General features: G+C 39.2%; 1 protein-coding gene across 4 annotated transcripts; it reads right to left on the bottom strand.

Moving 5' to 3' along the window:
- Window positions 1-3,454: 3,454 nt before the first annotated feature.
- On the bottom strand, window positions 3,455-12,384 carry si:ch211-197h24.6 (uncharacterized). 4 transcript variants are annotated; one of them, XR_008806907.1, is made up of 7 exons: window positions 12,335-12,384; window positions 11,973-12,021; window positions 7,057-7,137; window positions 5,550-5,689; window positions 5,321-5,446; window positions 5,190-5,235; window positions 3,468-3,559 (listed from the first exon to the last, which is right to left on the bottom strand). XR_008806907.1 is itself a non-coding variant. In XM_056249465.1 (5 exons), exons 2-5 carry the CDS (start codon window positions 5,550-5,552, stop codon window positions 3,483-3,485), a joined length of 252 nt encoding a protein of 83 aa, XP_056105440.1. In that variant the 5' UTR covers window positions 5,553-5,689; window positions 7,057-8,353; the 3' UTR covers window positions 3,455-3,482. The 4 variants fall into 4 exon arrangements, 1 of the variants encoding a protein (XP_056105440.1); XR_008806908.1 differs by having other exon boundaries at window positions 12,312-12,364; XR_008806906.1 differs by lacking the exons at window positions 11,973-12,021; window positions 12,335-12,384 and adding an exon at window positions 7,989-8,347 and having other exon boundaries at window positions 3,469-3,559.
- Between the last annotated feature and the right edge of the window lie 315 nt (window positions 12,385-12,699).

The following is a 12,699-nucleotide window of genomic DNA, read 5'->3' as shown; positions in this document are numbered from 1 at the left end:
GAGCGAGAAAGGAAGAGAAAAATTAAACATTTAAAATAAATCTACCTATGTATACACTGTAAAAACAAAACGACCTAATAAAAGGCAAGAAAAAAAAGTGTTTGGTCATGAACAAAGTCAAGAAAGCCATGTCAAAAACAGGCAAAGCAGGCTGGATCCAGGTCTTGATTACAACCATCAGATGAGTGTTCATTTGTAGAATCTTGATGGACCTGTGAAGGTAGAGCAGTCTGAGTGAAAATGAACTTTATGCATTTAGAAATCACAATGACAAGACATGCTATTTTTTGCTCATTTCGGCTCATCATTTTTCAGCCTCTGTACTAGGGGTGCACGATTCAGAAAATGTCACGATTCGATACCGATTTTTTGTCTCAAGATTCGATTCAAAATCGATTTTCGATTCAAAAACGATTCTCGATTCAAAAAACGATTCGCAGTATATAAATGTAGTTTACTTTTTCCTATGTGATTGATTGCAGTAAACACAATTTAAAAGAAAAAAAACACAACAAATTAAATGTAGTTTGATATTACTTTATGTCTTCAAACAAAAATAAAAACTTTTGCAACTAAAAAGTGCAAAGTGCCAAGCTTTGGCCAGCTTTCAAATACATTTAATTCAAGTTTAAAATAAAACTTAAATAAAAAGCTTTTACATTTAGCTTTAAAGTGCTGTAGTCAGATCAAACAAACAATTATGCTAAATGTGGTTTAAGGACTACTTCAGCTACCAGGCTGACTGTTGAAATGTGAACTCGACTGGGCACATTGAACTTCCTAAAAATATACTAATGTCATAGAACCCTTGCGAAATAGTTTTAAATAGATTTTAAAAAGCCACCGCTACTGGTAACATCTATGGTTAGATTGATTTGTTTAGATCCAGTGAAGTCGTTCATAGGCTTAATTTGCGGGTATCTCCAGTTAACTAGCAGAGCATTTATTTAGTTCGCTATTAAATAAGAGATCTGTTGTTTTTGAAATCAAGCTGAGCGCTGTCAGCGCTCGTTGTCGCTGCTATCAGTGTCATGGATACAGTGTTCTCTGTGGCTCGCGCAGTCTTCACTCGGACGCGCGCTTCATATCGCCGTTGTGGTTCCGGTGAAATCTCAAAATAAAATGCACACAAACGTGATGAACATATTCGGTTTTGATGAGAGAGAGAAAAAACTATACGAGTGCGGTTTAGAACCCGTAACCTCTGACACGCTTGGCAAAAGATCTACAGACCATTAAGAACTCAAACATAATCAGCGGATCGATGCATTTATTTACGGGTTGAGCAGAGAGGCTGCACAGTTTGACCAGCGGGCGGCAAGAACTTGCAATGTAACTATTTATCAGACCGGCCCTCGCAGCCTCGAAACACTACCGAACCACCGGTAAAAGTCCCGACTCACCCGATTGCCACTCCGCCCGTGCACGCCATAAAAAAAAATAAAAAAAAATATATGAATCGATTTTTGGAATTCTATGAATCGATTCTGAATCGGTAAAGATTGAATCGCAATTCAAATGTGAATCGATTTTTTTGCACACCCCTACTCTGTACCCATCTCGGTTTCAAGCAGAGTAGGATTGAAATCATAGAATCAATATGAGTCATGATACTGGAAATTCCACACAATATTTTGTATTTTACATAACCATGTAATAATACCTATTTTCTTGACAAATGAAAGGTACTCGTTTTATATGGATGCAAACCATTTACTAGCAAAAGTAGAGTCTTAGTAAATTAATGAAAAATAAGCATAAATGTGCAATACCTGGCATGCCGCTGGAAAATCTGTCATTAGAACTGTTTGGAAGACATGAGGATGAGTAGTTCATTGAGGGCAGGGGCTTCAGACTGGGCACCTGAAAAACAATTCAAATTCAAACTTAACTGTGATAACACTTTATTTTTGATTTAATAATTCAGACAAAGCTAATCATGTGACAGACGACTTATTGTCTTACTTTAGATCTTGTTGTTCATCCTACTCAGCATGTTTTTTGCCACAACTTTTATTTACATTGTTTTAGAAAGGCAATGGTAGATTTACAAAAGACAAGACAATGGCAAGTCATTAAAGAAGGCAGAGACCCTGTTACAAGGGTTTAATTTTAGCTTGAATGAGGAAGAGAAAATAAGCCATTTCCGTTAGTACCACGGCTTTTTTTCTTCCTTTAATTACTGCTTTCCAAAATTGCACTAAAATGTATTTCTACAAACTTGTTTTTAAGACTACATTTTTCAAACTAATTACAAAGCAAGCATATACCTAAATCAAACACTAATGAGGGATAAAGAGTAAAGAGATCACTGACGTCTTCAATAAAAATCTCATCATACTTCATAAAGGAAATTAAGCATACCACATCCTGTTCACAAACAAACCAATTCTGCAACTGGTTTCATCGACTCTTTACAGTTAACACCCACATCAACACAAATATAAAACTGCTGTTTGCTTCTTTATCACCCAAATAGCCAGTTTTTAAATTTCCACACTAGAAGTACTAGACTAAATTGTGTATTGTCTCTTCGATGAATAACCTGTAGTTATGTGTACAACCTTACCTGGGCGAACTGAGATTCTGAGGTCAAATATTTTAATATAATAACCAAAGTTGTTTGTCATTGAGAATGTGATTTCTAAAGTTCCAATTAAATTCCTAAATTTGATCCGAGCCAGTAAACAGGATGTAGAAATGCAATTTTGAATTAACAACAACAAAACAATATATGCATATTATAATAAGTAATCATTGGAAGCATTTACCGCTGAAATGCTTCTGAGGCGGTACTCCATCAGAACATCTGTGAGCTTCTGTGTGACTTTTAAGACAATCTGGGCATCGTCCTCATTCTCAATACGAAAAGAGTCCTAATAATCAACAAGAAACAGTTTATTAACTCCAAACAGTTGATAATCTAAACAAGAAGCGCTTCGACAAACTGTAAATCCAAAAAAACCGTACCAGATATTTGAGCAGTGTTGCAGGGAGGCTATTGTTTTCCGGACCTTTAGGGCCATGTCCCATCAACCTGTCCCCGCTGCTGTTCATAGACATGTCATTAGGGAAAGGTCTGCCCATACCATCATTACGCTGGCCGGGCCCAAAACCATCAGGGCCCATGCCCATTTGACCATCATCAGGGAAACGATGCATGTCCTCTGGTTCCATCATCCCCCTGTCTGGTCCAGACATGCTGTTACCATAGCGACCAGGGCTAGTGAAGTCTTCCATATCAGAATAACTTCTCCTCATAGGAGGATCATCCATACCTCCATGCATGCCAGGGGCGAAATCAGACATCATGCCACCACGGGGTGGAAAATCCCCCATGTACGTGGGATCTTGAAAGGGACCTCCAAATGGACCTCCTGAGAATGTGAGGAAAAAGTCAAGCAACAATCGGAACAATCTTTCCAAATTTTTTTTTTTTAACCAATGCTTCTATCAACACAAACAAACACACTCGTGAGACACTAACCGTGTTTTATGCCTCTGGGAGGGGGCCCAAGAATGCCAGTTCCTGTAAACCCTAGATTGGGTTGTGCGGACTCTACGAAAAACAAACATCTTGATAAATAACTGGATGGCATATGGATAGAATTCATCAGAAGATCGAAATACACATAAATATGGCTAGACAATAACATTTAACATAAAACAACTGAGTATGTCTGGTGCAACTGGAGGTAAGGAAGGCTAGAAGGGAAGTGATAGTGGGATTGGGCCAGATAATTAAGAACATTTTCACAAGGTAGGTATATCTTCACAAATTAGAAAATGAGCAACAATCTGGTAGATCTGGATCTACTTTTATAGGACTTTTTAAATGTGTGATTGTGTAAAGGTGTTCACGAGATACCAATCTTTCGCGAACTTGCTTTCAACGAACACTCGTTTTCATGGAGATGCGGTGTGCAAGGAGGGGAGGGGCTGTGTGTGTGTGCGCGCGTGTATGTGAGAGAGATGCATGAGTGACAGAGAGACAGAGGGAGAGCAGGTAAAGGAAATGCAGCTGAACGAATACGCTGCTCTTACGTTATTTGCTCTATGAAAGACATTGACAAAGACGAAAACTAAGGACATTTACTCTATAATTTTATTTTAGCCAAACATACATTACAGTTTTAGTTAGTTATCATTTTTTTTAATGCCTCGTTTTTATTTTTATTTCAGTTAACGACAATGTTTTTCCCCCCTAGTTTTCGTTTTTTCGTTTGTTTTCGTTAACGATTATAACCTTGGTCCACACTAATACATTTTTCTTTGAAAAAGCATCTTTTTCTCACTGTTTTAGCCTTCCGTCCACACGGAGACAGCGTTTTTATTAACAAAAACTACGCTTTTTGAAAACGCTCCAAATTGGATAAATTTGAAAACGGCATTTTCGCATTGTAGTGTGGACTGTGAAAACGATGATGCATGTTTATTCACAGTAGGAAGTATATTGTACCGATAGATATTCATGTTTATACCGGTATTGTGCCTGTTATGTGCTATTCACTTTCACACAGTTGCTAAAATGTACTCTCCTCATATCACAGTCCTGCAAACATGACAATTCACTTACATTTGCTATCCTGTGGCAAAACATGAGCAGTTGCGTTTTAGACCAAACATATAATGGCGAATGTGACCTGGACGCATCAGTGAATGGTGAGATATTTTGCTAAATAAAATTATCCTGCCAGAAGAATTGCGTGATAACTTTATTATGTTTTGTTCCGTCTAGATCTAGAATATCATCCCAGTGAGTTTTTATGAGGGTTTACACATGCGCGGTTAGGAGAATTTAGCGTTTATCTGCTTAGTACCAGAAAGGAATGCATAGCAAAGATAAGGACTGAACCGATCAAAGATGTCTTGCAAATTTCATGCATTCTTTTCATGCGCGTGTTGCTCTGCAGCATCTGAATTTACTCCAAGCTGTGAACAATTTCTTTATTCGTTATGAAGTGTCTTCTGAATAGTATGACATCCATCCATACAAAGTAAGGGTCAGTCTATAACAGGTGACCAGGACACCCAAGTACCTTTAAGGAAATGTCTAGTACAGCAACCAGCTTTCATTCCATAAGATTACATCTTTCCAAGTGAAAGAGTATTCAATGAGAAAAACTACAGGGCTGGATTTTATTCATGGGGAATAGATTGAATGGTGTATGAAAGAATAACTGACTTACTCATGCCCTGAAAGGCCATAACGTCACATGGCTCCTTTAGCACCATCTGGACGGAAGAAAAGAAAAAAAGATTATGTAATTAAAGAGTACTTGTGTAAGTCTTAAGAGCACATCAGCATGCAGTCTTTTACCTTAATTTGACCTCTTCCCTCAGCTTTTTCAACTTCAGCAGCAGCAGCTTTAATGGCTTTCCTGGTGGTTGGATCTTTAAGCGCATCCTCTTCCTCATAAGGAACCTTGTCTTTGTGGTTCTGTTTCTGTTTACCAATAATAATAATAACAATGTGGATGTGTATATATCAGAAGCATGGGCAGAGCTAATCTGTGATATCTATCTGGAAGTAATTGTGAAGATCATACCATGTATCTGAAGCTGTGCTTCCAGCCTGTGATGTGAGCAGCTATTTCATTCTGCAGCTGCTGGACTACACACAGTTTACACTGGTAATGAGGAGGAGCCGACTTAGACGGGCTTCGATACTCCCATATGTACTGCAGTCCTATAAACACAAAGCAAATATGTATTCAAACTAGTGCTGGGCAACGATTAAAAAATTTAATCGCGATTAATCGCATGATTTTCTTGCGATTAATCACATTGTTACGCGCAAAATTGAATAATGAATTCTAAAGTAGTGTATTGCGCACTTTTGATTTAAATGTACTGCCACAAAAGTGCAATAACATGTGGTTTGCAAAAACTTTAAACAAATAAGGTGCTTTTATACCAGCAGTATTCCCTTTACACAGTATCAATAAAATATTTCTTGTAAATCTCAACTTAAACATTAATGTAATCAAATCAAATATTTAAACAAAGCTATTTGCCACTGCCATGGCATTACCTTTTATCTAGCTTGTTAAAACGAGTCCAGTTTTCTTTTTTTTTTTTTTTTCTCTGAACAGGTATCTTGTATCAGGGAGCAGCAGAAACAGTCTATGTAGTCAAAGGGTCATGATCACTACTACAGAGTCGACCAATGTTACTTCTCTGATTCATAGCAGCTTAGGTTTGGTCATGGCATGCCATGGTTTCCCACGTAAGATCACATTAAACAGAGGTAAAGGTGAGTGAGGTGAAGTGGTCGAGCACAGGTGCAGCGACAAGCGGGTGCGTTCCTGTGAAACTGTTGCGGTCATGCTCGCCTCACGCACGCGCCCGCGCGTTGCCGAAGTTGAATTGTCTAACTTTTTGTACACGACGCGCAGCACAAATCATTGGAAGAGAGACTGATCCTCGGATCGCTGTTTGTGAGTTTCCAGAATTGAAATAGTTATCAGGACATCAACAGGAGGGAATTCACATGGCAGAGCATCCCCGCTAAACTAAACGCAGGCCTATCAGGTAAAGTTATGTATAATTTTAATTTAAGTTAAAAAGGCCACAGCTGCGTAGCGCACAGAAGCCGTCGCCATGGTTACTATCCATAGAGCGCCTGTCATTCACTCGCGGAGCGCTGTCTCCCTTTCTGTTCACCTGAGAGAACCTGCCAAAGCCTCTCCACTGCTTGTTTGGGTGGGTTATGTGCTGGCTGACCAACATCCCACCCCTGATCCATGGTTTGACTGTAGGCCTATGTGTATTCAGAGCCAGTGAGCAACGGACTTTCAAAATAATAATAATTTAAAAAAAAATTGTCGCGCCATAAAAAAAATTGTCGGCATTAATTAATAAATGAGTTAACGCGATAATAACGCGTTAACTTGCCCAGCACTAATTCAAACATAAGATTACTCAAAGTAGTTTAAGATTCAGTCCAGACTCCAGCTATACTGTCACTAGCAAAAATCAGCCAAGTACATTAAAGCCATTTAAATCACATTTATTTATATAATAGCAGAAGAAAATATATAGATCTTTACCCACCAATAACAGTGTCGGTGACTGATTTGAGCCGTTTGTTCAGGCTGGGTATGGTCTGGATGGATCCATTCTTGGAGGTGAAGACTGATGAAAAACATGAATTAGTCAAATCAAAATGCACGTGGGCAGGAATTGTGAACCAGGACTTAAAGTAAAGAAGTGTACCCACTCAACTGATACAGTACTAAGTGGTTACTGAAAAACAAAACTAGCTGAGTGCTTTAAGCACTCGTTCATCGGTTACCCCAGGCCTACATTATAGGCAACAGTCATAGTTGATGAAAATTGTGGTCAGAAAAGTGAGCCACAACTATCTGCACTTAAACGCTGAACAACATATAAAAACAACAGATTTGAATGAAAAAGCTGCAGTGATGCCCGCTGTATTTCTGGTCACAAGCAAAGAGTGACAACAAAAGCACACCAGTTGAGACCTCAGCCGATCACACTGCAGCAGCATGACCGTTCTAATTGAGTTTAAGGCTAGTGGCACCTGACGTATAATGAAATTCCTGTTAACTTTCCTTGGGCAGCTTAATGCATGCCCTTAACAAGGCGCCACAATCACTATAGTTAGATGACCCTAAGTGGGCATACAGGGATCGAAGGTGGGATACTCCACCTCCAAGCATTCTTGCATCTCGACCTGATGTTACAGCACATGGCGAGAACAGGTCTTGACTTTTCTAATGTTGCTCGAAGGAGCTCAATGTTGATGTTTCTAATGTTGTTCAGCACACCGCAGTTCAAAATATGTACACAGTGCAAAGCATTGGTCTGAAAAAGGTGCTTGTTTGAAAGCTGTGCTTGTGTGATGTGTTCAGGGTTGAAGCTCCAAAGCTCTGAAAAACCCAGAAGTGGCACATGGCAATAACATTACCAAGGCCAGGCACAGCTGAAGGGCAGAACTGAAGGGTTCTGAGGGCGGCACTTACCTATGTCACCGTTGTAGAGCTGCTGCTTTTTCTGTCACAGGCGACAAATAAAATCGTTGGTGGGGGAGAGAAATAGAGAGGAATTAGAAAGATATAACAGGACAGGAGGTGAAGAGCAGAGCAGAGCTCGCCCTCCTCCTCCGCTTGAATTCTCCGCTCCACTTTAAGAGTAGAAGCTGACAGTCCTTGGACTTGAGGACACAAAGTGTCTCTTCGCCAAACACCATCATGCTAGAAGAAAAATTGTGCTTTATTCATCTCCCAAACAATGGGGCTCTATCAGGCAAACAAGAAAACACATGGGATGATACAGGAGTAACATATTCTGCAAGTTACATTCTGCTGCAGAATGGGTTTTTTAAAACATTAGTGCTTATCTGTCTTTTACAGGACAAAAAAGCACTGTCAGGTCAATGACAGACTATGGACATAAAAAGTTTGGAGTAGGTAAGACTTTCTAATGTTTTTTCAAAAAAAATCTACTCTATTCTCACCAAAGCTGCATTTATTGGATAAAAAAACACAGTAAAAACAGTGATATTTTGAAATATCTGCAACTTAACTATTTTAAGAGATTTTTAAAACAATGTAATTTATTCATGCGTTGGCAAAGCTGATTATTCAGCAGCCGTTACTCCAGTCTTAAGTGTCACGTGATCCTTCAGAAATCATTCTAATATGCTGATTTGGTGCACAAAAATATTTTAATATATAACTACATTTAAGCTACTTTAGGAAAACAAATTTGTCAAGTTGCTTATACAAGGTCTGCACTGAATATGTGATGACCACTTAACTATTTCCCTTTATTAGTAGTTAATACTCTCATTGTTATTTAATAATTGTTTTTGCTATTTAACATTGTTGTTTTGGTTTCAAATAGCAGAATATCCTGCAAATACTCGTAAACCTCACAGACAATAGAGGCAGAGACTAATATAATTTTACTATTAATCTCGTAGAGTTAGAGATTAACTATTTGAGGGGTGAGGAATGTCACATGTTCAGCAAAAAAAAATAAAAGGCAGGATTCCCACACCTCTACAACACTATGACAAATTCAGTTGGTCACAGTGAGATCACAGTCTTTTTCAGTTCATTTTGCTGAAAGATCTGTATCCTTACAGCATACCGATGATGCAAGCTACAATATGAATCTTTCCAAAAATACCAAGCAGTTTGCGTCACCGTGTCAGGCTGAGCTTCATGACACATCAGGTGGGTTGGTGAACTGCATGGTACAGTTCACTTTAGGTGCTTTAGGTACGTAGGGGGGGGGCAGTCTACGACCAGTCTAAACCCTTGTTTATACTCGATGTGTCCGCAAGTGCGCGAAGGTGCGCACGGCAAAATGACGTAATTGCGGTGTGGGCCCTTTTTGGTGACCCCATTTCGCCTGGCGGTGTGCACGGCACTTTTTGTAACATCGCGCGCGGCGCCGCATGCGAAGATGAACGACTTCGAGCCGAATCAGGCCGAACTGGTACGTCTGTACCAGCATGTTTATGATCCTTCTATACACAGAGACATTTGCATTGATGGGCGACCATAAAAGCCTCTCATTTTGTGAATAGGAACACATTTGCATTAAGCACCCAGTTTGCACTTGTCTAAAGTAACTGCTTACATTTATAAAATAAGCCTACAATAGCAGAAGTAAGCCCTGCTGATGAAATTAAGCACTCTTCAATAAGGCTTCAGTTGTTTAACGAGTTTGTACAAGAAAGTACAATACACCTACTGCATTTACTCTTAATATGAATCAGCTATTAATAAACTACTAATAAACGGCAAACTACTTCTTCACTGCTGATTCCTGGTGGTTTAGAGGAGAATTACTCCGAGTCGCCCCCTGTCGTTTCACAGAATAGCACAACGGCGAGCGCGTCAAGTATAAACGCCTCGTCCGTTTGGAGAGGTGCTCGTGCGGACGCGTCGAGTATAAACAAGGCTTAACAGTTCACTTTAGGTCCTTCTCCACTGCATGGAGGTGGGGGTGGGGGTGGGGGAGGGGGTGGGGGGGGGCAGTCTACGACCAGTCTACCGACCGCCAATAATGTATTTTTTATGGCTGCGTAGTGTTTATATGGTGCGTTCAAGTCCTCCTGGGAAGTTCATACGTACGAGGTGGGAAGTCGTGTTTACGACAGCAGGCGTGTTCAAGTCACTTTTGTCGGAGTACTTTCTTAATTAATTACACAAAAATACAATGAGGTTCTTGAACTCTTGTTCTAGAAAATAAAGAACAAAGAAATGTGCATCAGATGTACTTTGTTTTTTAATGTTTTTAATTAATTTATGAAGCCACTGCCAACTTTATCGTTGCATGTTGCATTGTTATATTATAATGCCATCATATTATGTGCAAGCAATTAGCTTAACTGCGCTGTAAATAGAAAACCATGACAATATCACTGCATAATATTTAAGTATTGTGGTATTCCGCCATGTTTCTCAGTGACACGCCCACAACTCGGAAAGATCGGGGCTTAGAGAAAATCCCGAGCTCCCCACTGGTATTTACGACATTGTGGTGGCGTTCAACTCGTAAATACGATCTATACGAGATAACTTGAACGCACCAATAGCCACACTAGTATGCACACTGTTGCATACTAGTGTGGTTCCAGGCGAGCCATACAGATAATAAAATGTGACGTGTAAACACTGCAGTTCACTGATTGGTAACAGAGAATCGTCACTACCAGCGTCATTGGATTTGCGACACCAAACCCGAAAAAACAAAAACTTCGTCTTGCAGTGAAAAACATCCACATGCCGAGAATCAAGAAAACCATCGATATGCTCCATTGCTCCTGTATTGTGGGTTTGTTTGTGTCGCGTTTCGATGATGTCACGACAGTAGAGGCAGCGTAACTATAACGACCAGTCTATAATCCCACCCACTGTGCAGCGGTACTAAACTGCAGTGGAAAAGCAAACTGAGCCGAACAATGCAGTGGAAAAGCTCCTTTCGCTTTTTTACAGTTACGTGATGCGTTTCTGGTTTCAAATTTCTTACAATTTATACATTCTCGAAATTCTGTCATGAAGGTTCTTTTCCATAACTCGTAATGAACGAACGTCTCGGACCCGAAGACTCGAGAGGTGAACTAATCATTTCTGTTTCCGGTACAGACTGCATAGCTTTAGACTATGGTAAGAAGTGACGTGACAAAAGAACGAATGAATCGGATCAGGAGGTGCGGTGAACTAACAGACTGCATAGCCTGGAGACCCAGCTAAGCAATGAACTAATGATTTCTGTTTCTCCTAATTTGTCCTTGGGTGCACTATAGTTTATTATTATTCTCATTTTAAATGTGATCAACGTTTGCGTAGGTTGATGTGTTGGGGAATTTGGCTATTAACATGTTACAATTAAAATATATTCTGCGGAAATTAACAAAATGACTTGGAAAAAAAGATTTGTCCATTTGCTGAACGAGACTCAAAGAGCCGAGTCAGTAAAATGATCCAAAATTCCCATCACTAATTGTGATGAACATCCGTTGTTCTTCGCATTTGTTGCTAATTAGATTTTGGGATGCACTCAAATCATTCACTCAACAAAGGAGGCAGATGAATGCGAGTGTCCAGGAATGGGATTTAAGAGGACTAAATAATTGGGGAAGTCCTGCATGTCACCAGATAAAAGTGGTTTCACAAAAACAAATTTGAATTATATGTTGCTGGATAAATGTGCATGCATACTAATGTTTATTTAATAAAAAAGTATGAATAAATAAAACATGCATTAATTAATTGTTTGCAATGATATCAATAACATGCATTCATATTTAATAGAAGGGCCTTTCAATAACAAATTCCTGTTGTTATTTTTGAGTGACCAGTGTTTGAGAAGTTCTCAATGAGAACTACTGTTCTAAACCGTCTAAAAAGTATGTCTGTAAATGGTCTAGATCCACGCGGTAGGGCTGATGGAGTGGATCTGATATGATGTAGTGCACTATTAGAGCTCACCTTCCCACCGGCCCTGCCCCTCTTATTGGGATTTAGTCGTGCTTCCATGCTGTAAAAAAACAAATGGCCACATATTTAAAAAAAATATTATTGCTGTAATTAAAAAAAAAACACATTCAAATTAAGATTGGAGAAACTCATTTGGAACTAACATGCACGGTCCTTCTCTTTCGGCTGTAAGAGAAAGTAAGTTAAACAATGGCGGCACATCACAAAAATGAGGCGATTTAACGCTGCATCATGCGCAGACACATTTAAACTCGCTGTAACATGAAGCGCGATTACTGCACAGTGCACTCACTACAATTCATATATTTAAAGCTTTATTAAACGATTTACCTGTTTGGTTTTGCTTTACTAACCTTGTGTCCAGCAAAAGCTTGCTTGATTTTTGAAAATGAGAACAAGATTAGATTGCAACGCCTGAAATAACCCTATGGAAATAACACAACAAAGACCCTTGTCCGTTTCCCGTCTCTTTCCAAAATAAAAGTCCTCGGTATGGAACGCAGACCAATTCCTTTCTTTTAATAATTTACTCATACAGTAAATATGATTCAATCATTATCAAATCATTATCAAATTAATTAAGTTACTTTAAACTTTTGAGACACATGAAGTGAAGAGAACTGGACTCACAATAAAAAACCTTTATTTTGAAGCGAGCTTTTTTCAGCTCCTGACAAAGACTGCCGTACTATCTTGATTTGTGACTTTGCATTGCAGT

The sequence above is a fragment of the Rhinichthys klamathensis genome, unplaced genomic scaffold, assembly GCF_029890125.1.
Source record: "Rhinichthys klamathensis goyatoka isolate OS25496 unplaced genomic scaffold, OSU_Roscu_1.1 h1tg000060l_1, whole genome shotgun sequence".
Lineage (NCBI taxonomy): Eukaryota > Metazoa > Chordata > Actinopteri > Cypriniformes > Leuciscidae > Rhinichthys > Rhinichthys klamathensis.
Note: the sequence above shows the minus strand (reverse complement) of the source record. Positions and strands in the feature narration are given on the sequence as shown.

Excerpts from the sequence above, each read along its gene's own strand:
- si:ch211-197h24.6 (XM_056249465.1), bottom strand. Across the intron at positions 5,236-5,320 it reads AGGGAAGAGGTCAAATTAAG|ATGGTGCTAAAGGAGCCATG; the intron begins GTAAAAGACTGC and ends TCTTCCGTCCAG. Across the intron at positions 3,560-5,189 it reads TATGGCCTTTCAGGGCATGA|AGTCCGCACAACCCAATCTA; the intron begins GTAAGTCAGTTA and ends TGTTTTTCGTAG.